Below are 27,990 nucleotides of genomic sequence, written 5' to 3' on the forward strand. Positions count from 1 at the left end.
CCATGGTATCTGCCACACTGCCTTTTGCCTTCTTCCTCCCAGAATTCAGTTCTCTTTTCCCCGCCTATCTAAGTTCTGCCCTATCAAAAGGCCAAGACAGTTTCTTTATTCAACCAATGAAAGCAACACATAAACAGAAGGGCCTCCTACACCCGTGACCATAAGACAGGAAAGCTCAAGCATCATGGATTCCAGTCTCTGCTTTGATCTTTAATCAACAAGACTTTGTGCAAATAAATCATATGGCTTCTTTGAGTCATACCCATTCTCTTGATGAGTATGGAGTAGCTGCTAATTTGCCAGACATTCTACTAGGGTTAGCAACATAAAGTAAAGATGGCTTATTTACAATCCACATAGAACTCAGGATCTGAGATACAGATGGAGGGGGCAGAATTACAATGGAGTGGTACAAGTGCTCAGACAGGGGAAGGTGTAAAGCCATCTGATCCAGATTTAGGGGCAAGGGGTGATTCCCACACTGAGACTGGAGAAGATGAACAGGGTTTAGTCAGACAAAGAAGTGGAGACTTCCAGATAGAAGGAATGAGGTTCAAAGACCAGGGCACAGAGGGAAAATGTTAATAGTAGATTCTAGAGAACTCCCACATTGTAAGGAAAAAGTTAAATCAATAAAAAGCATACATGGGAGCATTCTCTAGTGAGGAACCTTAGCAGTTTCAATAAATACCATTAATCAATTTTATCGAGTGTATTGCCACAGAGAGCCACGCTAAAAGCTGCCACGATGAAAGCAGAACCACTAGAGACAGCTAATGGCCATATTTCAAAATTCGATTCAAATCTACAAAATCATAATTCAGTACCTTTCACATCTGGTCGATATTGCAGCCCATCATCTTTCTTTCCCAATAAACTTGTATCATCTGTATCTGCAAGAAAAACGGTTGTCAAGTTAGCAAATCCATGGTGCTGAAGTCATACCACAGGACTCACAACTATCCCAGCTGCTCTGGTTCCTTTTTAACTGTATACCTACCCTGTTCATGCATACTATTTTTTTTTAAAACATTCTACTCTTCTACCTAGCAGGACTGCATTTATCATGTACAAGAATAATATTTTGACACCTGTAACACTGTGTGAAAGCCTCCGCCATTCCCATCTCAGTGGCCTTTTCTGTCTCAGATCTCAAATGAGCCCAGGTAGATCTCTGCATGATGAACAACTTTCATTTGGATCTCTGCTCAAATGTCACCGACTTTAAAAGCCATTCCTGAGTAATCTGAAATAACATACACCCCTTGGAGACTCTCTCTCTCTCTCCAGGGAACCACTGAGCTCAAGATTTATCTTTTCCTACCATGTTTATCTGAAAACATGAGATTAAAATCGATATGAGATCTCTGCTATATTGTCAAACGACATTAAGACCCTTTCCATGTGACCTGCATTGGACTTTGAGGACCAGAGGGGACCATAAACACCTGCTGAGAAACACAGACTTCCACCTCCAATACCCAGTGAGAGAGGCAATGGGGAGGCAAAATGAGGTGTGGGTAGAAAATTATTGAGAGGAATAAAATACAAGTTAAGACTCCACTATTCCAAAGTCGTATAAATTTCAGTTAAAGTTCTCTGGCTTGCCCATTGCTCTAAACCGGATATTCCAGGAAAGAATTCAAGCAGTCGAGCATCCTGTTTAAGCTCTAAATGTAATGCATGAAATGAACTAAACTGTGTTCCAAGACACAAGCCAAGAGGAATGGCTTCCTAAGGGAGCTCTCTGCCAGGAAACGGCTTTCTCCATCATGCCCATGCCTACCTGGAAACCCTGAGGACCTTCTTAGATCTGCAAGCTGCTCACAAGAGATATGGGAAGTGTTTCACAAACAATCCATTACTAAGATGTAATAAACTCACCTTTACAACCTTTTTGCATTGACTCAGATAAGAGCACATTTTATTAAATGTCCCATGACCTAGAACGAGGGTAAGGGGAACTGAACAGAGCAAAGCAGAAGGGCTATCACTCAAGTCCATGAGCATGGGCCTGGCCTGAGGTCATTACTAGAACTGATCCACTACCCCGCCCCATAGGGTATGAGGATAGAAGCCTCACTATCACTGCTTCTGTTAACATTCACAATAGAAGAAGAAAACTCATTCTTGTATGGTTTGTGTTTCCTAAACCATAATAAACAGGAAGAAGGCAAGTGGAATTGTTTACATTCTATAACTTTGCACTAAAACCATAAACTATATATAATGTGTGTGGAAAGAAACAAAGGAACTATGTGAAAATAAAGGTTTTGGGTTTTTTTTTTCCCCCTTTGGATTTTGGAGACAGGGTTTCTCTGTAGCTTTTGGAGCCTGTCCTGGAACTAGCTCTTACAGCCCAGGCTGGCCTTGAACTCATAGAGATTCTCCCGCCTCTGCCTCCTGAGTGCTGGGATTAAAGGCATGCGCCGCCACCACCCGGCCAGAAAGGTGGTTATTATGCTATGAAAAAAGGGAGAATATACACAGCCAATGTAAAGGTTACTGCCATTAAAATAGTCTAACTTCTAGTTCTAATTGAATTTGAGATCACCTTAGAACTATAAAAAACATCTCAACTAATTCAGATATACTCACATCAGGCAAGGGTAAGCTTAGTAACCCACCAAGACACACGGTTTATGTCTGGAGAGGGTAAAAACAAATGAGTATCTACACTATAACAGAAGGAGCTTTAAAATACATAGTAATGAAAAGACCAAGTTTGAAGAAGTACTCGTTTCATGAGGTTGAGACACTACCAAGCAAAAGTACCAAAGTGTGACATTGAGATTTTACCTGTGCAGTGGCCAAGATGCCTTATGTCGATCTGTTCTTGCTTTATACAAGATGCTTCTCGAACGAAACAGGGATTGTTATAGGAACTCCCATCGGAAGCGCACACAGGGTTAAAACTGTACCCACTGCAGTCTATGTTGCATACACACCTGTTGGGAAAGACAACAATCACCGGCATTGGACAAAGAAAGGATTCACAGTACGGCAAACAGCAAAAAGCAATTCCCGTCTTTCTCACCGCCTTCTGCAACACAAGGCAGATCGATGCTACATCATGGAAAATTCTTCAGTGACCTGGATGCTCCACTAAAAATGTCACTCAGGTATGGATCTGGAGATGTTTATGTTACCCCATTCAGGAGTCTTCTAGAATTTTCATGTTTAGATCAAATGTCAGCAACATTTGTTAAAAAAAAAAAAAGGAAGGAAGGAAGGAAGGAAGGAAGGAAGGAAGGAAGGAAGGAAGGAAGGAAGGAAACCGGCACCATGGAAAGCGTCCAGGAAAGTGTTCTAAACCAAAGGGCACAGGTTGTACCAGCATTGTCTCAAAGTCTTATTTTACCCACCTGTATAACAGATAATAATAGGCCTATACCAAACAGTTGGGATATGAACTATACAGAAAGTGCTTCCTAGCAACACATCTACCCGGGCAACTGAACGTTTACTGTACCCAGATCCCACAGCACAGGAGCATCAGGCCAAGGAATGCCCCCCCACAACAACAAAGAAGCCAACAGTGGGAATAATACAGGGTCTCCAGCAATACTCTGGTCCAGCAAACTCCACTGCCCTCACACAGAAAACAAACACTGGATAATGCACTTTAAAACTTCCTCTTGGGCCACACAGCGGTAGTGCACGCCTTTAATCCCAGTACTCTGGACACAAATCTCTGTGAGTTTGAGCCAAGCCTGGTCTACAGAGCAAGTTCCAGGACAGCCAGAGCTATACAGAGAAACCTTGTCTCAAAACAAACAAAAAATAAACAAACAAACACTTTCTCTTGGATATACCCCTAAGTGGGTAGGAAAGCCAGGAATGTTCAGAACACTGGTGACATGCAGACAGACAGAAGTCCTGCCTCTCTAAAGATGGTTTTTGCCTTAAAGGTGTTTGGCCAAATAGGCAGATCCAATTAACCAGCTCTGGGACCCTACGAATGGGAGACACATAATAATGACCCACCTCAGGGAGGGAATTCAGAGACCTCCATAAAGCTACAAATCTTGGCATGAGTTTCTACATGCCACAGGAAATGTTCTTCAAACAGGACTGCCTGAGTCGTGGCAGTGCACACTGGGAGAAAATAATGGAGTAAGGACTGGATGGGGCCCTGGGCAAGTAACAGAAGCAAACAGGATCTCCTCTAGAGAAGCCCAACTTCATCCTAGGTCTTTGTGATTCTCCACAGTGCAAAAGTGAGCAGAGAAGCACCCCTCCAAACACGTATGTGCCTGTAGCACGTGTGTGCACATGCACACAGAGAGAGAGAGAGAAAGAGAGAGAGTTTTTCAGAAGAACTAAACACAACTTCTATGAATAAACCATGTATTAGTAAAAACAAAAGCTCAATAGCCAGAGTTAACAGAGCACAAGCTAAAGGAGAAGAACTGGGGGAACACAGGACAGGACACCGCGCAGAACGCAGCAGTGGCTCATGTGAAAGCCAGGTTAAAGACACAGACAAGAGTCAAAAGAGCTCCTGGGAACTCAGGGCTCTAAAGAGTGGAAGTGAAGCATGGCGATATACCCAGAAACTTAGCTTTAAACTTTCTAAAACTAAAAACAGGAATTTATCTAAGTACCTACAAAATCCCAAACAGAATCTTAAAGTGGAAACTCTATACACTAAATAGTAAAACTTCGGTCACAAAGAAAAGACTACTACCAAAAAAAAAAAAATACTACAAATGAAAAAAGATTTTTGAAAAGTCAAGAATAAAAAGAATAATTGATTGAAGCCAAAAGAACATGAAATAGAACTTGCAATGTGTTGAAATTAAACAGAATTCCAGACAGAAATTATTTTTTTTAAAGGTAGCTGAGAATGGACTTAAACTCCTGATCCTCCTGCCTCCACCTCTAAAGTACTGATGTCACAGGCATGTGCCCCCACCCCCAGCTCATGCAGTGCTGGGAATCAATCCCAAGGACAGCTTCATGCATGCCAGGCAAACATGCCACAACCAGAGCTACATTGCCAGTGCCCAGAAAAATACATAAAAGAATAAAAGAAAACAGAAGTGCTTAAGAGGGGGCTGGGGAGATGGTTCAGGTTAAGGGCACTGGCTGCTCTTCCAAAGGTCCTGAGTTCAATTCCCAGCAACCACATAGTAGCTCACAACCCCAGAGAACATAGACAACAAAGACGATCCTAAGAGAAAAATACATAGATCCACCTAGGAAGGTTAAAAAGAAAAGATCTCCTGAGTAAATTGGAAGCAAGGGGAGGGGAGAGCACCGAGGGGAGGGGAGAGGAAAAATGTATAGCTCAATTAAAATCAATTATTAAAAGTACCTTAGAAAAAACGAACTCTCAAGTGTGTCTCTGTTGGCTACTGAAAGGATTCTAAATAAAGGAAAAAGGGTCCCAAAAGGAAGGTTGAGATGCAAATACAAATGAGGACCCAAGGTATAGACTTATGCAAGTAATAACAAAAGGCTGAAGGTGGAAGGTAACAGCAGTGTGTTCCAAAGCCACTTCAAAAAGAATTCAAAACAGGAACATGGCAGAAAGAAAGACCATACTAAAGTGAAGGCAATGGGGACATACACACACACACACACACACACACACACACACACACTTAGAGAAAATTCAAGAGGACTAAACTTTGCAATTAAATAGCAAAGACAGGCTGGATAAAATCACAAAAGCGAGCTATGCTGCCGACTTGCTAAGGGTCTGGAAAGCACGTGCTGCTCTTGCAGAGGATCCTGGTTCAGTTCCCAGCACCCACATCAGGAGGCTCTCAACTGCCGGTCACTCTGCAGGGGCCTGATGCCCTCTTCTGAACGCCACAGGCACCTGCGCTCACACAGCCACACAGCCACACCGACACCACATACACAGATGCGAAAAGTAAAACTGAAGGCTGAAACGGATAAACCTGACTCTGAAACAAAAAAAAGAGATAATTATAGCCCATATAACCAACAAAAAATTAGTATCCAGAACACAAATACAAAGGTAGATAAGACGCAATGACATGAAAATTGAGAAAAGAAAATGAACAGCAAAGGAGATACATATGGTGTGGGTAGAGTTGGCATCACATCTAAAAGACTTCAGGACAAAAAAAAAGGATCATAATACAGAAATTAAAAGGTTCCATTGTAATACTAAAACATTTTATTATCAGGAAGACTGTCTTAAGGGTTTAAAATAATCTCAAAATCTACAAAGCAAATATTGACAAGACTACTGTGAAGAATACATAACTCAGTAACTCATAATGCAAATATAAAATAACAGTGGAAATGAAATCTTTCTCTCTCTCTCTCTCTCTCTCTCTCTCTCTCTCTCTCTCTCTCTCTCCCTCTCATGCTAAGATTTGCTTAAATTAGCTCCCCAAAAAGCTGAGAAGAAAAGATGAAACAAACTTGGCCTTTTGAAGACCAGTGCGGGAATATGGAGAAGGTCCTCTTTAGTAGTTTTTCCTTTCCTGTGTGTGTGAAGACTCCTTTAATTCCTGATACTCTACAGACCAGTAAAACTAAAGCCTAAAAGACTTAAAAGATTAAAGGGGAAAAAAACACTGATAAATCTGACTTTGAAACAAAAAAAATTATAACCCATATAAACAACAAAAAATTAGTATCCAGAACACATAAATATAAACCAGCTTCTTAGAGTATATATAGTTGATGGGGAGAAAAAAAACAGAGGAAGAATGGAAGACACATATATACACAAGATTATAAAGTTGTGCAACCTAACAAGGTTTATTATTAATAATCATGAAAGTTGGGTAGTAAGACCACAATCACAGTATCAAAGTCATAAGTTAATAAAAATTGAAACAGTGTCACGCAGAGTAGCTGAGGATGAGGAGCAGGTACTGGTGTGAGTGCCTATGGGAGCTACTAATTTCCATGAACACCTAGACTTTCTTTGTTCAACAATGTCACTACTCAGTGGACTTCAAAGTCTCTTACAGGTGTGCACCAGGAGACATTAAGTACACAGTGTTCCTCATGAGAATGATCCAAATGGCTACCATCAATCAAATTCAATCCACAATGAAGATGAATGGACTCTAGCTATGGAGCGTGCCCTAAATGAATCTCAAAAGCACTACTATCACATACAAAAGGTCAAGAATATTTGTGGGTTTTTGGGTTTTTTTTTGTCAACTTGATACAAGTCTCTGGGTCATTTGAAAAGAAAGAGCATCAGTTGAGAAAATAGTTCCAGCAGACTGGCCGATAGGCAAGAGTGTGGAGCATTCTGTTGGCTAATGATTGATGTGGGAGGGCTCTGGGAAAGCTCAGCAGCCATAGCAAGTACCACCCATGAGCAGGTCTGGGGTGTATAAAAAAGCAAGCTAAGCAAACTACGAGGAGTAAGCCAGTAAGCAGCATTCCTCCATGGTCTCAGTTTCAGTTCATGCCTCAGCTTCCCTCAATGATACGCTGTGGTAAGGACATGTAAGCTAATTAAACCCTTTTTTCCCCAACGTACTTCTGGTCATGGTATTTATCACAGCAATGGAAAGCAATCTAGGACAGTGCACACCGTGTAATTCCATCATATAAAACCAAAGTTTAAAAAATTAAATCAAAGGGTGGGAAAGATGGCTCAAGGGCTAAGAGCACTGTCTGACTTTCCAGAGAACCTGGGTTCTATTCCCAGCACCTACATGGTAGCTCACAACCATCTGTAACTCCTGTCCCTGGGGATCTGATGCCCTCTTCTGCCCTCTGTAGACACTGCATGCACATGGAGCATAGACACACATGCTGGTAAAACATCAATACACATAAAATAAAAATTTAAAAAGTAAATAAATCAACGTCAAAATAACATATATTTTAAGAGATATATCACATAGAATAAAACTATAAAGAAATCAAGGAAATATTTACACAAAAAGAAGACTTTTAGGTAATGGGAGAGTTAAAGGGAACCCTGCAGTACTAGCAAATGCTATGGCTTGACTAGAAGGGCCCCCAAAGACTTGGGTTTAAAGCCTCGGTTCCCAGTACAGTGGAATTCAGAGGCAGGACTTTGGGGAATGACTAGATCAGATGGGCTGTTTTCATCAATGGATTCACCCACTGATGGATTCATAATCTGACAGCATTACATGGAGAGAGCACTAAAGATATATCTTGTCGGGCTGGAGAGATGGCTCAGTGGTTAAGAGCATTGCCTGCTCTTCCAAAGGTTCTGAGTTCAATTCCCGGCAACCACATGGTGGCTCACAACCATCTGTAATAAGGTCTGGCCTGTAGACATACACACAAACAGAATATTGTATACATAATAAATAAATTTTAAAAAAAAAGATATATCTTGTCCCTAGCCCTTCCTGTCTCTCTATTCTCACCCGCTGTAAGATGAACTTGCTCAGCTCTATTAGACCCTATCTGCCGGCACTCATGTTCCCATAGCAACAGGGCCAAGTGACCATGAACTCCAACCTCTGAAACAGAGACAAAACAAAGCTTTCTAAGGTTACTTTTCTCTGGTGTCTTATCAGCCGTGACAGCAACACTATAAAGCTCCACTCCTCGGCTGGGAGGGGAGATTCACAAGGGCTTGTTTTACTTTTGTGCTATTCCAAGTATACAAGCTTTCTTGAGAGAAAAGGGAAAAGAAACTAAACTCATAAGAACAATATTCATTAACAAGTAAAATAATAATAACAGTAATTGGTTTTTTATTCTTTCGGCTCTTTACTCTTTTAGAGGGCCACCCAGCTCCCAAATAAACCACACAAAGGTTTATTCTTTCTTATAAATTCCCGGCCTTAGTGTGGCTCGTTTCTAGCCACTTGTTCTTAAATTATCCCACTGATTTTTGGTCTCTATTTCTATATCTCTTTTCTCTTCTTTCCTTCTTACTCTGTGTCTTGCTGTGTAACTGGATGGCTGGCCCCACAAGCTGTCCTCTCCTTTTCCTTCTTGGGCTCCTAGATCCTCTCAAAGGTCTCCTCCCATTTATTCTCAATGCCTAGCAGCCCTGCCTACCCTTTCCTGCCAAGCTATTGGCCATTCAGCTCTTTATTAGACCAATCAGGTGTTTCAGACAGGCAAAGTAACAGCTTCACAGAGTTAAACAAATGGAGCATAAAAGAATGCAATGCATCTCTGCATCATTAAAACAAATGTTCCACAGCATGAATAAATGTGGCATATCTTAACAACAAATAACAGCATTGTGCCATTATGTAATTTCTAGAAGAGTTGGGAGAACAACCAGAGGCTGTGCCTACAAGGTTAGCTAATCAGAAAAGATTGAGTTGAGATGAGAAGAGACACAGAAAAACCCAGAGAACCACCACCAACTACAAGAGAGTGAAAATATTTGCACAGACATTTGGTTCTCTTTCTCCTCCCTCTACCCCTGCCCCCGCAATGGACAGTGTAGAATACCAGAGAAGCAAAGGGCTTTAGGTAGTCATCTCCTCCAAACCTTGCATCCAAGGCAGGGTTCCCCGAGTGAGATCCGATGTGCTCTCACAGCCTGCTAGCACACTGCAGTAGTGGTCATCTTGTATCCACCCAACATACATTTCACAATTGATGAGTTTCTCCCCCAGAATGGGCCCCAAACCTGCATCCCAATGTCTTCTACACCAGCTGATTCATGGGTATGGTTTGGTTATGAAGTATCCTCCACAGGCTCCTGTGTTAAATGCTTGATTCCCAGATGGTGGCACTATTTTAGATTTGGGGAATCGTTTTAACTTTGGGTGTGTGTGACCTTGCTGGAGGAAGTGGGACACTGGAGGCATGTATGTGATTACTATTCTCTCTCCCCCGTCTCTCACTCTCTCTCTCTCACCCCTTCCTGAATGCCATGAAGGGAATATGCTCCTCCTCCACACAACTCCTGACACCCAAGAACAGGAGGCTAAGCAACTGTGGGCTAAAATCTCCAGAACCGTAAGCGACGCCAGCCTTTCCTTCTCTAAACTCATCTCCGGTGCTTGTGTCACAGCTACACAAAAGCAATGGATGTGATGCTAAGTCTACATGTAATAATGTCAAAACATCTCCCGAGAACGCTCTTTACAAATTCAGAAATAAGCATCATACGTTCTCATTTCTAAAAACTGGATCTTAGGATGATTCGTCACACACAATTGTGATGGTTTTTAATTTGCAACACCTTTATGAAGCTTAAATTTTTTAAAAGATTGTTCAATGATCATTCATTATTGCAGTATCTAACATCCCATCCCCCTGCCCAGATTCAGTATCTTATATGAGGCCACAAATAAAGCATGCATACAGTATAGAAATCATTACCTTAATTATTCTAGATAATGCAAATAAATACAGAAAAGATGGAATCAATATTTCTTATGATTACCTCTAACTGTGATCCATATCAAGGTTCTTAAATGTATTCATTTCTACATGTAACTGTTATCTTCTGGAACCCAGGACTCCAAGGATCTCGATCAAATTTTAGGTTATCTCAAAATGCTAAAGTAGTTAGGGCTCTAATTCTACCATTAAATATCTTCTAGACTGACAGTCATAAAATAGGCAAGTATATTATATATTTCTACTAAGTCATCAAGAAAACACTGATAAAAATAGAACCACATAGCCTATCATCAGAAAACTACCTTTAGGACTTACAGAAAAACCAATCCACCACTGTGAGGTATGGATGTGGGTCAGTTACTAGAGTGCTTGCCTGACATCCGCAAAGCCCTTGGTTAGAGCCCCAGGACTGCCTCAGCTAGGGTAATGGCACACACCTGAAATCCCAGGAGGAAAAGGCAGCAGGAACTCAAGCTCAATGAATCCTCAGCTACACGGAAAGCTGGAGGTCAGCCTAAACTACGTGAGACCCTGCCTCAAAAAGAGGAGGAGTGGAGCGCTAGGACTGACCTACCATCAGCCTTTCTACTTGTGTGTTTCTCAGGCTGGCAAACACCTCCTGCTAAGATCTTTAGATACCGCGACTAAGGCTCCGCTCAGCCCTGGTACAGGAAATCTTACCGTACACCACCACCACCCGAGAAAAGAGAGAAAATGAGGTTAGCTTTAGCCTGACTTGTTCCTGGTAAGCCCATGCTGTTACTAGAAACCTCAATGTATGCTCGGAAACAAAGTTAATGAAACAGAGGACTTAAAAGAAATCCAATGCTAAGAGTCCTGGGGCTCAAAGATCATGACTTGACCAGAACCAAGCTTTTCCATTAAACAAATACTCAAAGACCTTTCCCAGAATTCGGACAAAACCTGGGGTAGTAAACTAATTGTGAAGCTATTTATCAAGAAAAAGGTCTTTGTTCTTGTCGCCTTCTCCTCCAGGCTTGGCATAAAGAGGAGGGTGGTGGGGAATATCTCATCAGATGCCTCGCTGTCAGCACAAATGCAGAGCCTGATCTGCTAACACTGCGTTCTACCGCAGCCCATGCTCCCTGCCATAGAAAGGACGTATTCTTCTATATGACAATAAGACAAGCTTTTTGTTTAAATACTCACTAAATTCAAAAACTCTTGTACATGTGTGTATCCTTCAAGGCCAAGTAACATTTGAGAATGACGATTCTGGGGCCAAGGGCGGTTGCTGCACATTGGCATGTAAAGGAGAGACCGGCAGAAGACAGGAGGCCAAGCCAACAAGAGAGCAGATGAAACTAATTTCAAAAAGCAATCTGGCAAAGTTAATGGACTTTCTGGTAGAGTCTTAGGAAAGGAAACTGAGTTAAAGGTAATAAAATGACTGATCCAAAAAAGGGGAACTCTCTCCCTTCAGTCTGCCCCAGGAATAAGAAAAATTACGGTAGAAACAAAGCAACAGAGGGAAGGGGTGAAGTGGGGTAGACGTGAAACAACAGAGGGAAGGGATAGAGTAGGCAGACGTGACAGCTCCACTAGGCAGACAGTTCTTCTACCTGTAGTCCAGATCAATGGAGAATAAGGACAGAAGACAGACAGTGACAGGGAAAAAAAGACAATGAAAACTAAGAGGGCTGGGGGCACACAGCAACAGCAGAAACTGATATACTAGTCACCATCACCTGCATCATACAGAAGAGTAGTCTTACAGGGCTGGGAGGGTAACTCAGTAGGTAGAGTTCTTGCCTAGCATGCACAAGGTCCTGGGTTAAATAGCCAATACCACAAAAAATGTGCATGCCCGTAATCCCACCACTAGGAGGTAGATTTTAAAAAGATCAGAAGTTCAAGGCTATCCGCAACTACGTAGGGAGTTCACGATCAGTTTGAACATATGAGAGTCTGTTGAAAGAAAGAAAGAAAGAAAGAAAGAAAGAAAGAAAGAAAGAAAGAAAGGAAGAAAGAAAGAAAGGTAGATGATAGATAGATAGATAGTTGATAGATAGATGATAGATAGTAGATAGATAGATAGTTGATAAATAGATGATAGATAGATAGATGATGGATAGATAGTTGATAGATAGATAGATAGATAAATGATAGATAGATAGATAGATAGATAGATAGATGATAGATAGATAGATAGATAGACAGACAGACAGACAGATCAAAACAAGAGTTGCCATACTACAGCAGCGCACACATGTGTTTTATGTGGGTGTCTATAGGAACCAGAATTGGGTCTCCCCTGCAGCTGGAGTTACAGGCAGTTGTGAGCCACCAGACATGGGTACTGGGAACCAGGCTCATCCTCGGGAAGAGCAGCAACCACTGAGCCATCTCTCCAGCCCCTAAGAAGGCTTTTAATATTTTTATTTGTAAAAGGGTAACGATAACAAACTACATGTACCCTGCAAAGCCTGAAGGATTTACCATCTAGCTCTTTGCAGAAAACGTATGCCCACCATTGGTTTACAAGACAAAAATAAGGCAAAACAGAAGTAGCAATAAAATAGAAACGACAGCAAGTAGAGAGCTGAAGACCTCTTCAGAACTGTGAAGAGGGTTGGCAAAAAACGACAAGCCACTGTGCTAATCCTGTCAGAAACCACTCATCTGAGAAGTGTCATTGTTTATGGTGGGCATGGGGATCAACCAGGAACCGCCCAGAACAAATGTCTGGCAGAGACAAGAACTCATCAGTGGGCTGGAACCACCACATCTACTTCCAAGAACTATGAACAAACCATTGCCCCTGATTTCTACAGCAGCTAAGAAATGAAATGAAATTAGCATCTGAGGCAGGGAGCAGGAGAGGAATGCCCAAAATTGCAAAGGCTACAGCCACAACCGGTTACAATAATTAGAGACGTTCCCAGAGTGCCAACAGTAGTGGAGAGGCACGGTGCCCACAGACTAGAAGGTGAGGGCATGAGAGACCACTGTGGGAGAAAACTCCACAGCATCTGTCAACCGTTGACTGTACTCACTGACTGTGCTGGTACATCAGTAGCTTCATTCCATCCTGACAAAAACAAACGTCAAAAGAAACCAAGAACAAGATGTGTGAAAGCCCAAGAAGAGCATGTGAGATGACCTTTTCCTGCTCATTGGTCACCTGAAGTGGATTTTAGAGCACGCACACTGTCACATGGTCACATTAGGAAATATCTTTCCACCAAACTGCCTCCTTTTTTCTCAGCTCACCAGGGGCACTCCTGCCTAGAGGCTTTCTCCCCTCCCAGGACGCTTAAATCCCCCTGCTCAGTTAGTCCCCAGCCCCTATGTCCTTTCCTAAGTCATGAAATGGCTGAAAAGGAAATTACAGTTATAAAAAAAAAATAAGTTGGGACTGAGGAGAGGGCCCAATGGATAAGAGCACTAGCTACACAAGGATGAGGGCCTGAGATCGGATATCCAGTATCCATAAGCTGGGATATCCTTGAACAGCTGTGACCCTACCATTGGCAGTAGGGGCATTACCAGGGCTTGCCAACCAGTCAACCCAAAACAGGGCAAACTGGGTACAGAGAAAGAGCCTGTCTCAAGAGAATTAAATGGAGACTTATAAAGGAAAACACCCTAATGTCATCCTCCAGCCTGCACATGTTGGTGATCACACTCACTCTCACACACAAAACACATGTACAAATGCACACAAATACCACACAAGCAAGGAAGGAAGGGAGGAAAAAACATAGGTCACCCAACAGAGCACAGGCCCTGCAGAGCCAAGGAATGCATATAGGTGCCCATGGGCAAGTCAGGTTCCAAACAGTTAGTAACAAGGTTCTGAAGGCCCACAATGAGAACCAGGCTCAGCACAGTGTGCCCCCACTGAAGTTTTGCAAGACGTTCAACCAGGAAATTCGCAGAATTCAGAGACTCTGACTAGCACAAGAATTCTGAAGGACAGCCCAGAGTCCAGTTGTGGCCAGTGTGGGGACAATCTTGCATAGATATCCTACTATCAGACAGGAAAGGAAGTGGCTGATCAGTGATCAAGAACTACGACTCCCAGCAGCCTGGCTTCACCTCAGAGACTGGACACTTCACAGCCATGGTATGGAAGAATACAAAAAAGATAGGTATGGGGAAGTCATCCCTAAGTAGCGGGTCCTCCTTTGCGGTGGCCAGATACTTTCTGGCAGGGAATGTCGTCAATCAGGGCTTCTTCAAAGAAAATGTCCCATCTCCAAGGAAGTAATTCACCAGATGTCATGAGAAACTGGAGACACACGTATAAAGTGCCTATAGACAAACAAAGAGCCAGCCGAGGGTCTGCCCCTGTGGGCGCACTGTACACACACAGGCAGCTGGCCATGAGCTCATCCCGGTTAATGGATGGACATCCAAAACGTTTATCCCGAAGGTTGCCTAGACCACAGTTACTTAGATTTGGGTGAGATCAATCCTGACATCTTTTTGCTGTTAGTTTTTAAGCAGACATTTTTTGCATCCTTCTTACCTCTAATATCCATCTTAGGACTCTGTGTATTCTGAATGTTTGCCAGGCTGAGAAGCGAGGTCATTTTATGTGATCATCCTGCACAGTAATCTCCTTTTGGTAGATTCTGAAGAGTATTAAACCTCCCTTTGAAATGTGAAGAGCGAGAGAAATAAAAATACGATGCCAGGAAAACAGTGAGCACTGGGTGCCTGGTACAAAGTGAGGCATGTGTATTTTCATTTCTCCAGATATGAGAAATAAAAGCAAAGTTACAACAGAAGAGATCAATACAGTCAAAAGTTGGTTCTCCGCAAAGACTCGAGTCAGGAAAACAGGCTGAATGGAGAACGAGCGACACAGGAAGACGGAAACGAAAGGGGAAAAGCTGAGGGCTGGAGAGAAGGCTCGGCCCTGAGGAAAGGTTACTGTTCTTCCTTAGGACCAGAGTTGGGTGCCCAGTACCCACATCACCCTTTTTATATCCTCACTGGCATACACACAGACACACATACATAAATAAAACATCCTTTTTAATCCATCAAAAGAGGCTGGAGCAGGGATGAGGACAGAGCACTTGCCGCTCTTACAGAGAGACCCAGGTTTGGTTCTTATCACCTGCATCGGGGCTCACAACTATCTAACTCCAGTTCCATGAGATCCAACATCCTTCTAGCCTTCACAGACACCTGGTACATCATTACACATACAAAAAATAAAAATAATAATAAATTTTTTAAAGGGTCTGAAGAGATGGCCCAGTGGTTAAGAGCACTTGCCGAAGAAAACCAGAGTTGGTTCCTAGCACGTACACAGAGGCTCACAATCACCTGAAACTCCAGCTTCGGGGGGGGGAGGTCCAAAACCCTCGTCAGGCCTCTGCAAGTACCTGTGCATACAGACATATAAATACATATACCTAAATGAAAAGAATCTTTAAAAGAAATCAAAAGAAAATATAGTGGGGCCAAAAAAATTATTAAATAGGTAAAAGTGCATGACGAAAAGCTTGAGAACCTGAGCTCAATCCCAGGGCTCACACAGTCAAAGTTGTCCACATCCGCCCAATGGGGTGTGTGTGTGTGTGTGTGTGTGTGTGTGAGAGAGAGAGAGAGAGAGAGAGAGAGAGAGAGAGAATGCTATCCATCCACACATTAGAATTCTGTCAGAGGGCCTAGAGAAGTGCTTAGCAGCAGTTAAGAGCAGGGTTTGCTCTTTAAGAGCATCCAGGTTTGGTTCCCATCACTTACATGGTGGCTCACAACTGTCTGTAACTCTAATCCCAGGGCATCTGATGCCCCTTTTTTCTGGCATGAGGCACACACACAGTACACATACATATATGAAGCAAACACTTATTACATGAAGTTAAATAAATTTTTAATAATTTATTTTCATGTTATGTACACTGCTTTTTCTGCCTGCATGAATGTCTGTATGAGGGCATCAGATTCCCTGGAACAGGAGTTAGAGAAAGGTGTGAGCTGCCATGTGCTGGGAATTGAACCCAGGTCCTCTGGAAGAGCAGTCAGTGCTCTTAACTGCTGAGTCATCTCTCCAACCCCAACAAATCTTTTTTTCAAATTGTTTTAAATTTGAATACTTTCAGACATCTCAGCTGAAGAGAGCTTTAACAATATACTCCACTTCCTTAATGTCATAAGAAGCAAAGTCATAAACTCCACAAAGCCAAAAACCAGGCTCTGATTCAGAGGCTCTCAGAGATTCTTGTTTTGCAAACTTTACAGGTAACACGACTGACCATTTATTCCCTGGTGATTGACATGACAACGCTGGCAACATTTTATTTTATACACAGGTACATAGGAGTTCCCTAAAGGGGCATGCTGTAGATATTACAATAACATTTTTGAGTGAAATACAGAATGCGCTATAGCACACTGCAATGACTTTATGAAAGAAAATGAATGTGTACGGATCTGCCCGCACACGCATAAAACACCCCTGGAAGATTAAACAAAAACCAATCACAATGATTGAAGACAACTGAGTGACTGGGAACACGAGAAGGGAAGAGATCTTATTCTGTGCAGCCCTTCAAAGCTTTTCAATTTTTAACACTATGAATTTCAAAGGCATAAATGCATGCATACATAAGTAAATAAATGACTAAATAAAATGACTTCTAGGATTTAGGGCTAAGATTTTGGCAAATTGCAGCTTCCAGTCTTTAAAATTGGAACAATACCTCCTTACACTGCTGACAGAATCAAATAAGATGTGAAGGGGGGACCCTCTGAAATATTTCAAATGGTATGCATGCTTGAAAGGCATCATTGTTACTATCACTCAAACACATCTAACCCTTTTCATTCTTCCTTCTAACTCTGCACAGAAAGTACCATTTCATCTCAATATAGTTTAGTTAGCAGTTAGGAAAACACTGACTTCAACTAGTTCAGGTGAGCTGATTTGGATTTAACAAACACCTAATCAATCCTGCCACAAGCTCAATACATTAAATCCTCACAGGCAGCTCTAAGTGAATAACCGCTCCAAACCACTAAGCACTGCTATCAACTTAACAAACAATGAAGGACCACCCTTAAGTTCCCAACCTGTGGTGCTGTGAATGAGAATGGCCCCCATGGGCTCATTTGTTTGAATGCTTGGTCCCTAGTTGGTGGAACTGTTTGGTAAGATTAGGAGGCGTGGCCTTGTCAGAGGAGGGGTGTCACTGGGGGGTAGGCAGATCTATCCAGAGAAACCTTCAATGGCAACTGTTAGGAGTTATTTCTAGAAAAGAACCTGTCCTTGTTAGCATCCGGATTACACTTTGCATAAACTGCCACCGAATAGTATCTGTTTCCTACTACCAGCAGAGAAAGAAGTTAAAATTATTGTTCTATTGTAATCTAAGGGATAACAGTACAAATTCAACTAACTGACATTTATTCTCTGACCATTTCATTCGCCTATACAATGCATTTATCATACCCGTCTCCTTGTCCTCTCTTATGCTCCCTCTCATTCCCTCTGGAGCCCTTCTTCCGAAGAAGAATCCACCCCACTTCGTGTCTTTTTCTTAATGACCCACTGAGTGTAGTCAGGGCTGCTTGCATTAGCACAGGTCTGGGGTCATTGCTGCATCATAGGCAACTTACCAAAGGCTACACCTCTGAAGAAAACTCACTTCTCCCTCTCCCCCCACAGCCATCAACTGCCAGACGCTGCTCAGCTACATTGGGGGCGGGGGTGGAGGCCTTGTGAATTCCCTTAAATTACTTTTAAGTCTACTATTCTGTATGTCCAGAATTAGGCAATGCCAAATGACAGTACTCACTGTCATTTCTTTGTGGAAAATCGAATAGAAAAGAAGAAAACTATGAAAAATACATAAAGCTTTCAAAAAGGAAGGAACTGCATAGCATCACTCTCTTTTAGCCCAGGGGAAGATTTCACTGTACCTGGAAGGGGAGCATTCACACTGTAACGTTGCCTCAAAATCCGCCACAACAGAAACTGACAGCACGCCAAGATGTCCAGCAGGTGGGTTAAGCTGCTATCTATCGATGCTGTCTGGCACGCCACACCTGGACAGTTCTCTACGCGGCTCTCAGATACTGATGTCACACAGGGGAAAGGAATCAGCAGCCCCAGAGCAGGCTGCATGAAACAGGCAGAAGAGCAGAGACCATTTCCATAAAGCGCAGCACACGAAGCTCAAAGAGAGCATGTGGGGACTTTTACAGCTCGCCTGTATTGGTTTCATGCATGGGGAGTCTATGAATGCCTCAGACCGTTCCTGGGCAGAGATTTGGGCCAGGCACATAAAGACACTGAAGGGAAGGAGTCCTATCGTTAGTAACCACACTGTTCAGAGAAACGGCCAGTAGCTGTCTTGCAGCAGTAACTGAAGCCTTGGACAAATTAGATAAGCCACCGAGGAAAGGGAGACGGGTGGGGAATAAAACTAAGAACACACAGTTTAGAAACAAGATGCTGCAACAAGCATGCTGACTGCAAACTTTAAGACTGAGGTGGCCGTCTAAGAAGTCCCCACACTTCACCGCTGTCTCACTGTGTACTAAACCTCACAAGGGAGCTGCTGTTCTTGGGACCTTACCCATAGACCTCCACATACAAATTCAAAAGTTAAGTGACGATGAACACAGCCACCAAAACCCAGGCAAAGCTCACTGCACCCCAGGAAAACCAGTCCGCCTCAGGAAGAGGGGAAAGGACCTCAAAAGTCATTTAATTTGGATAATTTTTATTTTTAAGTTACCCATACTTGTGTGTGTGCCTGTGTGGGGGTACGTGCAGATGAGGGCAGATTCCTACAGATGCCAGAAGAGGGAGTCGGATTTCCCTAGCACTGGAACTATAGGTGGTTGGGAAGGACCCAACCTGGGTGCCAGGAACGGTACTGGGGTGCCATGCAAGATCAGCAAGTGTTCTTAATTGCTGAGGCCGAGCCATCTCTTGCCCCAGTAACTTCAATTCTAAATGACCGAAAATAGCCAACAAGCAAGCAAGAAAGGGGGGGGGGCACCAAGAGAGATCACAAAGGCTGCTGGGAAGCAACAGCAGGAGCTCATTTGGCAGGAAGTTATTCCTACACTAGCTGCTGCTCACACGCGTGTTTTGTTTCCTGTCGGAGGGGGCAGCGATGCAAACATCAAACATCAGTGGAGTTTACCGACAAGACGCACCGGCGGTACCCAGAAGCAGCACTTAGCAACCCGACAGAAGAGAAAACTTTCTGCTTTGCTTTTTGGGTTGGTGTGGTTGGTTGGCTGTTTTGTTTGTAAGACAGAGTTTCATGTTACCCAGGCTGGCCTCAAATTCACTGTGTGACGGAGAAGGACCCTGAACTTCAGGTCCTTATGACTCCATTTCTTCTCGAGTGCTGGGAATGCAGACACGTTCCTCCAAACTCTGTTTATGAAATGCAGGGGACTGGAGGACTGAACCCTGGTTTAGGCAAGCACTCTACCAATTGAGCTACCCCCAGATCCAGGAATTCTGTGTGTGTGTGTGTGTGTGTGTGTGTTCATGTGTGAAGGTGCATCTGTTTACAGGTGCACAGACACATGTGTGCTTGTGCATGTGGAGGCCATAGTTCAACTTCAGGCGTTGTTCCTCAGGAACCATCCACCTTGTTGAGACAGTCTCTTCCTGGGAACTAGAGCTCACAGATAAATCTAGAATGGCTGACCAGTGAGGCCAGGGATCTATCTGCACATCTCCAAATCTGCAGGGAAGGATTACAAGTATGCACCACCATACCCATATTTTCAAGTGTTGGGATCGAACTCAGGATCACACACCAATACATCAAGTACTTTACCAACTGAGCTATCTCCCCATTTCCCTCCAAAAAAATTACTTTAGAAACAAAAGATAAGAACACAAAACACAGAGCAGAATGGCATTTCAAGTATAACAGTGAAACTGCCTACCAGAACCCTCTAAGAACACGCCGGTGTTACAGACACAGCACACAGGGTACGTTCTTTGTCACAGGCCTGTGCTCTGTTTCCGCTGCTTCTGGGCTCACCCTCCCCTGTAAAATCAGGAAACTACTTCCTTGACTTCCCACCAACTTCCAGAGAAGCTTGTGGGAAGATTAGGCAAGAAACTTCAAGAATGTGTAAAAATGTATATATTGTGCTCGAGAAAGCAAGGAAAGTCAGACATGGCAGTACGTGCCTGTAATCCTAACACTCGGGAGTTTGAAGTGGGAAGGAGGAGGCTGGGTCATGATTCAGTGGGTAAAGTGCTTGACAAGCAAGCATGAGGACCTGAGTTCTAATCCCCAAAACCTCAGAAAGACAAGCAGAGGACTGCAATCTCAGTATTCCATGAGATGAGAGGCAGAGACAGGGGAATTCTAGAAGTTCAAAGGCCAGGTAGCTGGCACATGCAGTCACAGAGAAACAACAGACCCACAGGAGCCCCTGTCCCAAACAAGGTGGAGGTGACACCCAGAGCTGTCCTCTCTCTGACCTCCACATGGGTCATGGCATGCAAACATCCAAACACGTATCTCACACAAACACAGACTTTAAAAGGAGCGGGGCGTGGCGGGAAAATGACGATGTGGTTAAGAGCGTTGCTGCTCTGTCACAGGACAAAACTACCCATATCAGGCAACATCCAACACCCTCGTGTCCTCAGAAGGTATCCACACATACACACATACATAAGCAAAAATAAAAAATGTAATTTTAAAGGAAGAAAATGAAAAGGGAGGGTGGTGCGGGAGAATTATCTGTATTCTATCAATCATATTTTAATAAAACGCTGATTGGCCAGGCAGGCAGTATAGGCAGAAAAGCCAGACAGGAAGTAGAGGTGGAGCAAAGAGACTCGGAGTATTCTAGGAAGCTCCCTCTGCCACTCCTGCGCAGACCACCAAAGAGGCAGGATGTAATTTGCCCAGCTGAGAAAGGTACTGAGCCGTGTGGCTAACGTAGATAAGGATAATGGGGTAACATAAGTTATAAGAACTAATAAGTAGCCTGACCTAATGAGCCAATCAGTTTATAATCTTATGGAGTCCTGTGTGTGATTTTCTTTGGGGTTTGCCGGCTGTGGGGTACCGGGCGGGACAGAAACCCCAACAAGCCGACCCCTCATGCTACAGGAGGGAGGAACCTATACAGTGTAATTAACTAAATATCCATTGAAGTAGCTGGTTAAAAACATAGATATTTCTCTTAAGAAACAGAAGAATAATTTCCATGGTACCACTATTCCTTCTTACCAGTCTTGTTTCTTGCTCTTAAAAAAAAAAAAAAAGTATCTATTAACAATAGAAAGAACCTTAAGTGTAAGAAACTAGATAGATTATGCAGCATTTCTTCTGGCAGGAAAGATATTAAATGAGAAAAGATAAAACATTTTAATGGATACCCATATCTAAAACTATGCAAGATCTCTTGCTATGATAGTTATGTTTGAGAACATTATCTTTCTAACCGCACGTCAGAGAAGCCCTGGATTATGAAGTCAGTTTGAGGACCACTACAGGATCGGTTACTTTGCCCACTGCTACGGCAAATGCCTGACAAAAGCATCTTAAGCAAGGAGGGTGTGGTGGTCTGAATGGAAATGGCTCCCATAGGCCATGTATTTGTATGCTTGGTCCCCAGTTTAGGGTTATTTAGGAAGAACTAGGAAGTGTGGCCTTGTTGGAGGGGGTGTGTCTCTGCGGGTGGGCTTTGAAAGCCAGGCCCAGTCTCTCTCCTCCACTCTCTCTGCCTCCTGCATGAGGACCAGGATGTAAGTAAACCTCCAGTTACTACTTAGTTGCTCCAGGGCCATACCCGACTGCCTGATGCTGTGCTCTCCACCACCCTCTGAACCCAGAAGAAAGCCCCCAGTTCAACGCTTTGGTCTATAAACTGCCTTCATCATGGAGTCCTTTCACAGCAACAGAACAGTAACTAAGACAGAGCGTTTCTTTGGATCACAGCTAAAGAGCAGACCACCGTGATGGGAAACTGGTCACACTGCATCCTAAGGCAGGAAGCAGGGCAACATGGCTGCTGGACATCTTACCCTATTCATCCAGCCCTGATAATGGTGTCACCACATCTAGGCCATCCCATCTCAGTTCACTCCGACTAGAAACACCTTCACAGGTGTGCTGGAGCTCTGGAGCACAGTAGGACCACTATCATCCCATAACCTGTTAGATATTTTATGAAAAGAAAAGCATAAAACCTAGGTTCTTAATACGAAGAAAAGACAAGGTGATGGAAATGCCAATCACCCTGGTTTAAAAGTGCACAGTGTACTAAAGCAGCATACTTTATACCCCTAAATATATGGAACTATGTGTAAACAATAATTTGTATGTAGATGGCATATATGTGTACATATGCATACCTGAGAAGCAAGAAGAGGATGTGGGGTGTTTTCTTTTTTTGGTTCTTTTTATTTGATTGATTGTTTTTAGCTTTTTTCCTGTTTGTTTGAGACAGGGTTTCACGGTGTAGACCTGGCTGGCCTGGAACTTGCTACATAGACCAGACTAGCCTCGAATTCACAAAGATATGATTGGCTCTGCCTCCCAGATGCTGGGATCAAAAGCATATGCCACCATATCTGAGGGTATTTTTATCTATCAATCTGCACCTTCTTCCCTTGAGATAGAGTTTCTCAGCGAGCCTGAAGCTCACTGTTTCTGGCTAAGGCTGCTAGCCAGGGAGATGCTGGGATCTGCCCTGTCTCCATCTGCCGTGCTGAGGTTACAGGAACATGCAGCCATGCCCAGGAGTTTACATGGGTGCTGGGGATTCAAACTCATGTCCTTGCGCTTGCAGAGCAAGCGATCTTACCCACTGAGCCTTTCCTACCTCCCAAGTAAATTAAGAGTGGTAAATAACAGAGGGAGAGGAGATGGCTTCTGCAGGAACCTGCTCTCATCACACCAACACAGACACACCCATATACACATAATTTAAAGGAATATATTTTTTAATGCAAAGCTATTAACTACTGTCATATTTCTGCATGTTGTAGTGTCCTGTACCAGAAGTTGTCTGTAGCTGCCCTGAAGGACCTATAAAACCTCCACAGATAGCTTTTTTAGAATCAAAGCCCATTTAAAAGAAAATTAGGAAAATTCCACCACATTGTTACACCCGCAATTGGTGGTAGTTTATAGATAAAAGACCAGCCTATAAATAAAATTCCCTTTTGTTGCATATCTATAGTAGCATCAAGTACTTTAGCTTCACCACCCATTTTCTAGACAGAGGTGCCAATCATTTCCTCGATGTTTCCCTATGGTCCCATCATTTCCTCGCCTGGTCTTGGCTATTCATCTCAGTCCATGTGCTCCTCTGCCTGCGGGTAAGCCTGTCCCTGATTGGTGCCCACTTCCCGTTACACAGAGCTGGTCTCTGCCAAAAAAAAACAGTGGCTACAAAACTTGCAGATAAAAAGACACACACAAAACTAATTCTCTCAAATGGGGAACGTGCTGCACCTTCGGGGGAGGCAGTCACACAAAGGTGGGTATTCAGATGTCTTATTTGGAGCCACTTTTGAGACTAAATGGAATCTGTTTCAGTTTCAAATCTTCTATCTCTTTCTATTTAAGCATGGAAAAAAAATGACAGCTGAGAAATGTATAAAACAGGGCTGAATAGAGAGGTATTGTTAAAGGAATAAAAACAGACCAATACACCAGCCAATCAATCATGGGAAGCTATGTAGTCTATGAACACTACTATAAAAATGTCATAAGGACAAGTGATGAAAGGAGTAATTACACATGCGCACATGCACACACGCGTGCACACACACACACATACACATGCACACACACTGCTGTGTCATCAGGCCTTATCATTAGTAACATCAGAGGAAAGACAGTGCATTATTTATAGTCTGGAAGTATATATCATCTCTCTCTTGTCCTATGGTTTACTGTCTGCTTTGAATTAAAATAAAAAAGGTTTTCCTATATCAAATCACTGTGATGGACACAGACACAGGCCACTCCTGTAAACAGTGTGCAAAAACATGACATTAGGATTTATGAAGTCGCTTTCCTCAATCTGCTTATCGTATACATATTAGGTAAACTATCAAGCATTTAATTTTACTAAATGCCACCCAAACAGCCAACAGTATGCCACAAACACTGAAAATGGAATGGTCTTGACTCATAAACTCACTCTGGGCATTAATGCTAATTAATACACTGTTCTGATGAAATACATTTCAGCACTGAATAAAACATAGGACCTGAAACCAAAAATGTGTACAAAAGAGATAATCTCTGTAAAAGTGGGTGTTGTTGGATACACACTGGAGCGCACAGAGGAAATGAAGAAGGTACACCTCGCTGTCGAGCCCTGCAGCCAACAGCAAAGCTCTGAAAATCTGATCTGCACAAATTAAGCACCATAGGAAAACCAAAGAGAGAGACTTCCCAGACATTGATGACAGGAACTCAAACTCCACCCTGATAAAAGCCAGTGTTATTACTAGTCTAGCCACGAACACTCCTTACAGGGAAGGGGAGGGAACTGGGTGAGTTTGTGAGCCACTAAACTCACCTTGGTGAGGGCTGAAAATGGATAAGAAAAACATGAACTGTAAAACTGAGATTTGTAAGAGTACGCTTCAATGATACAAAATAGTTAATAATACAACTAAATTTTTGCAATTTTTCTTATTCTCGATGCATTGAAACAGATGATTAAGTTTTTGCATAAAAACTGCAAGAGACCAAACAGAAGCTGTTCGGTACAGATACTAACGAGAGTGGGATGGGACGATTCAAAACAAGTTTTGATGACTGCATCGATATTAATATAAACAAAATTACTTTTAAAGAACACAAACAAAACTCAATAAAGTGTAAATGAATTCTCATTCCGATATGTAACTTATTTAAACAGTCACTGTATTACATCAACTTAAAAGAAAGAGTCAGACTCGCATTAACAGGCTGAAATGCAAGGACGCATGCGCGGAACCTCCAGACCGGCAGCATCACGCCAAGGAGTACTCTGAAAAGCACTTTGTCCCATTCGCTACGACTCACCCAACGTTTTCCGCATCCTCGTCACACTCAGCTTTGTACTTGCACGGTCCACACTTGGAATGTTTCCTGGGAGCCTCTGCTCCGGAGCCTTCTTCCTCTGTTTAAACAGAAAAGTTAAACTCTCAACCCAAAGTTGGGATGGATCCTTTGCAGATCGGCTTTAAGTTTTCAGGAGTCATTATCTTGTTCCGAAGAAAAACGCACCCAAGCTTCTGGAGAGGATCACTTCTAAAAAGTCCTTCAAGTGGGAGCCCCAAACTGCTGCTACTACTGAACGACATATTCCATGCCGCAGCGCTGTTTGTAAAATAACCTCTTGGGCTGTGTGTGCGGAACAATACAGGAGGTTTAATAAACTACATTTCTAAAGAATTACTATTTAACACTGAGTAGGAGAAAACAAAACAAGCAAAAATCCAGCTTGGGCTACCATTCCTAAAGAAGCCTGTATAAGCTGAGGTCCAGACATGCTGGACCACACTTAGAACTTAACAGTCACCTTTCCCTCACGTCCGCTCCATGCCCAATGTTCTAAACACGTAAAAACTAACTCCAGGGTTAACAGAAATATTTGTCTCCAACTTTGAACGAGAAAAGGGGCGCCCTTACGAAGCCCCTCCCCCCCATCTCTACTTGGCCCACCTGGCACAAATACTCAGGTGCAGAAATCTGTGAATCTCTTTCCCAGCAACAAAAGGAGCATATGTCGCTAACCCCCAATGGACTCACATCCCCCAAACAAGAGCATCCTGTACGTGTGGGCCTCAACTAGAGTGGATCTTTGCAGCTCTCTGATCAGGAGTCAGCAGTGAGGAAGGATTTCAGCCTCACGAGACTTGGAATGTAACAGAATTCTAAAGCAGGGCACCAGTCAGTGAAGAACTGATCAAAACCCAAGTCCACAGGTAACTCCTAATCTTCCCATGTATGCCATCTGCCTGCTCTCTGATTGGAAGCACACCTCAAACGTAAATGAATACCCAAACAGATTGCAATGATCACCATAGTTAATAACTTTAAGGCCTCAGAACCATCAAGACATTGGGAATGGCTGAGCAAACCACTAAGCCTTTCCTCACCGCTCCCTTGCGGGCTGAGAACCTCTGTTCTCAGCAAGACAGCCAGGACCGTAAGATATTAGTAAATCTTGGGAGCATCTGAGTTTCTTAATGGAACAATGACCACAGGGAGCAGGCCACATGATCTCTTAAAAATCCTTTCTCGCTCTCAGATCTAAAATTCATGAAGTTAGCTTTCACACATGATTACAAAGCTCCTGCTTAAACACATCCATTTAAATCAAATCCTATTGTTCGTTGCTTTTATCATTTTCTTTCTGGCTGCAACTCCCATCCTTGAATTCCTCCCCATAAATGTTCCATTCTCTACAGTCCTTCAAAGTTCCTTCCAACTCGGAAACTTTAGGATCCTATCAAAGACAGAGGAAGGAGGGGCCCAGCACAAGTTTCATAGGGTTAGGATCATAACCATGGTTTATATTTGGACTGAATTTTTCCAATGAGTGTTCTTTTAACATATCCTCAGGGTACCTCAAATATTACTTTGCACAGAATAGATAGTAATATTTACAGCCTCATTAAACAATGATGATGACGAGTCACCCTCAGTTCTGGGCCTTCAATGCTATTACCAAATATGACATTTTTAAACACCAGAGATTCTTTTATTTGAAATACAGAACGTTTTAAAGGTTTAAATTTAATTCTTAATTCCACCAGAGTTGTTCTGCAAGCTTTCCCTTACCAGGCACAACTTACTCTGCAATTTTTGACCCTGTTATTCTAAACACCACACACACACACACACACACACACACACACACACACATCCCTATGAATAACAATTGGAAGCAAAGAATAAAAAGATTTGAACAATGTTTCATGATAAAAACCACCTGTGTGGACAATTCTGTACAAACGTTAGCTTGTGTCACCTCAGTTTAACAGGAGCTACTAGTCTGACAACAATCCTTCAGTGGAAATTGCACAGAGCCAAGACTGTCTATGGTTAAGAGAGAGAGAGCCAAGGCAGGCATGGTGGCCAGGGAGCAGGGCTTCCTGCAAGGCTGTTGGTGGCAAAGAGTCCCTAACTCGACGCACACTAAAAGCCCTTGAGCTTCAAACCTCAAATGAGTGAGTCTTATATATGTGAATCGTATCTTAGAGTTAAGAAAAATCAAAGGAAAACAAAGACCGTTAAGAAGTATCTGCGCTGAGCTTAGAGGATCACACCCGGGGTGCTAGCACTTCAGAGGCCGAGACAGGAGGATCAGTGTGAGTTCAAGGTGAAACTTGCACTACAAAGTGATTTCCAAACCAGCCTGAGCTACAAAATGAAACCGTCTCCAATAGCAAAGCATGTGAAACTCACCTCCTTCTCCAGATCCAGAGCCGTTATCTGAAGGGGGGAAAAAAAACAGCAAATGTAAACATCTCTCCCAGAAATTTCATCTTTTCAGATAGTAACATTTCTTATCAAAAATAAAACCACAGCACTCATGATATTCCTTTTCTCAAATTTCTAAGAGTTAAGTTTATTTTCATGTCTACTTTAGGCTCTACCGAGTAGGTAACCTAGACACACAACCGTCAGTGTTCCTTATAGACTAAGTACATTTCTTCTATCTCTGAAGCCAGCACAGCCAGGAACTACTCAG

The 27,990-nt window shown here is 42.9% G+C and overlaps 1 protein-coding gene and 1 pseudogene across 1 annotated transcript in view; one reads left to right on the forward strand and one right to left on the reverse strand.

Annotated features, from left to right (window-relative positions):
- Window positions 1–27,990, reverse strand: part of Tmeff1 (transmembrane protein with EGF like and two follistatin like domains 1) — an 81,576-nt gene that overhangs the window by 25,082 nt on the left and 28,504 nt on the right. The window contains exons 4-7 of the mRNA XM_048419765.3: window positions 27,705–27,731; window positions 25,314–25,410; window positions 2,800–2,948; window positions 828–893 (exon numbers count right to left, since the gene is read on the reverse strand). Coding sequence (XP_048275722.2) covers window positions 828–893; window positions 2,800–2,948; window positions 25,314–25,410; window positions 27,705–27,731 — 339 coding nt within the window. The remainder of the gene's footprint in view (window positions 1–827; window positions 894–2,799; window positions 2,949–25,313; window positions 25,411–27,704; window positions 27,732–27,990) is intronic.
- On the forward strand, window positions 14,087–14,539 carry LOC125390821 (Golgi-associated plant pathogenesis-related protein 1 pseudogene; annotated as a pseudogene).

This window comes from Myodes glareolus, chromosome 16 (genome assembly GCF_982192425.1).
Source record: "Myodes glareolus chromosome 16, mMyoGla1.1, whole genome shotgun sequence".
In the NCBI taxonomy this organism is placed as follows: Eukaryota; Metazoa; Chordata; class Mammalia; order Rodentia; family Cricetidae; genus Myodes; species Myodes glareolus.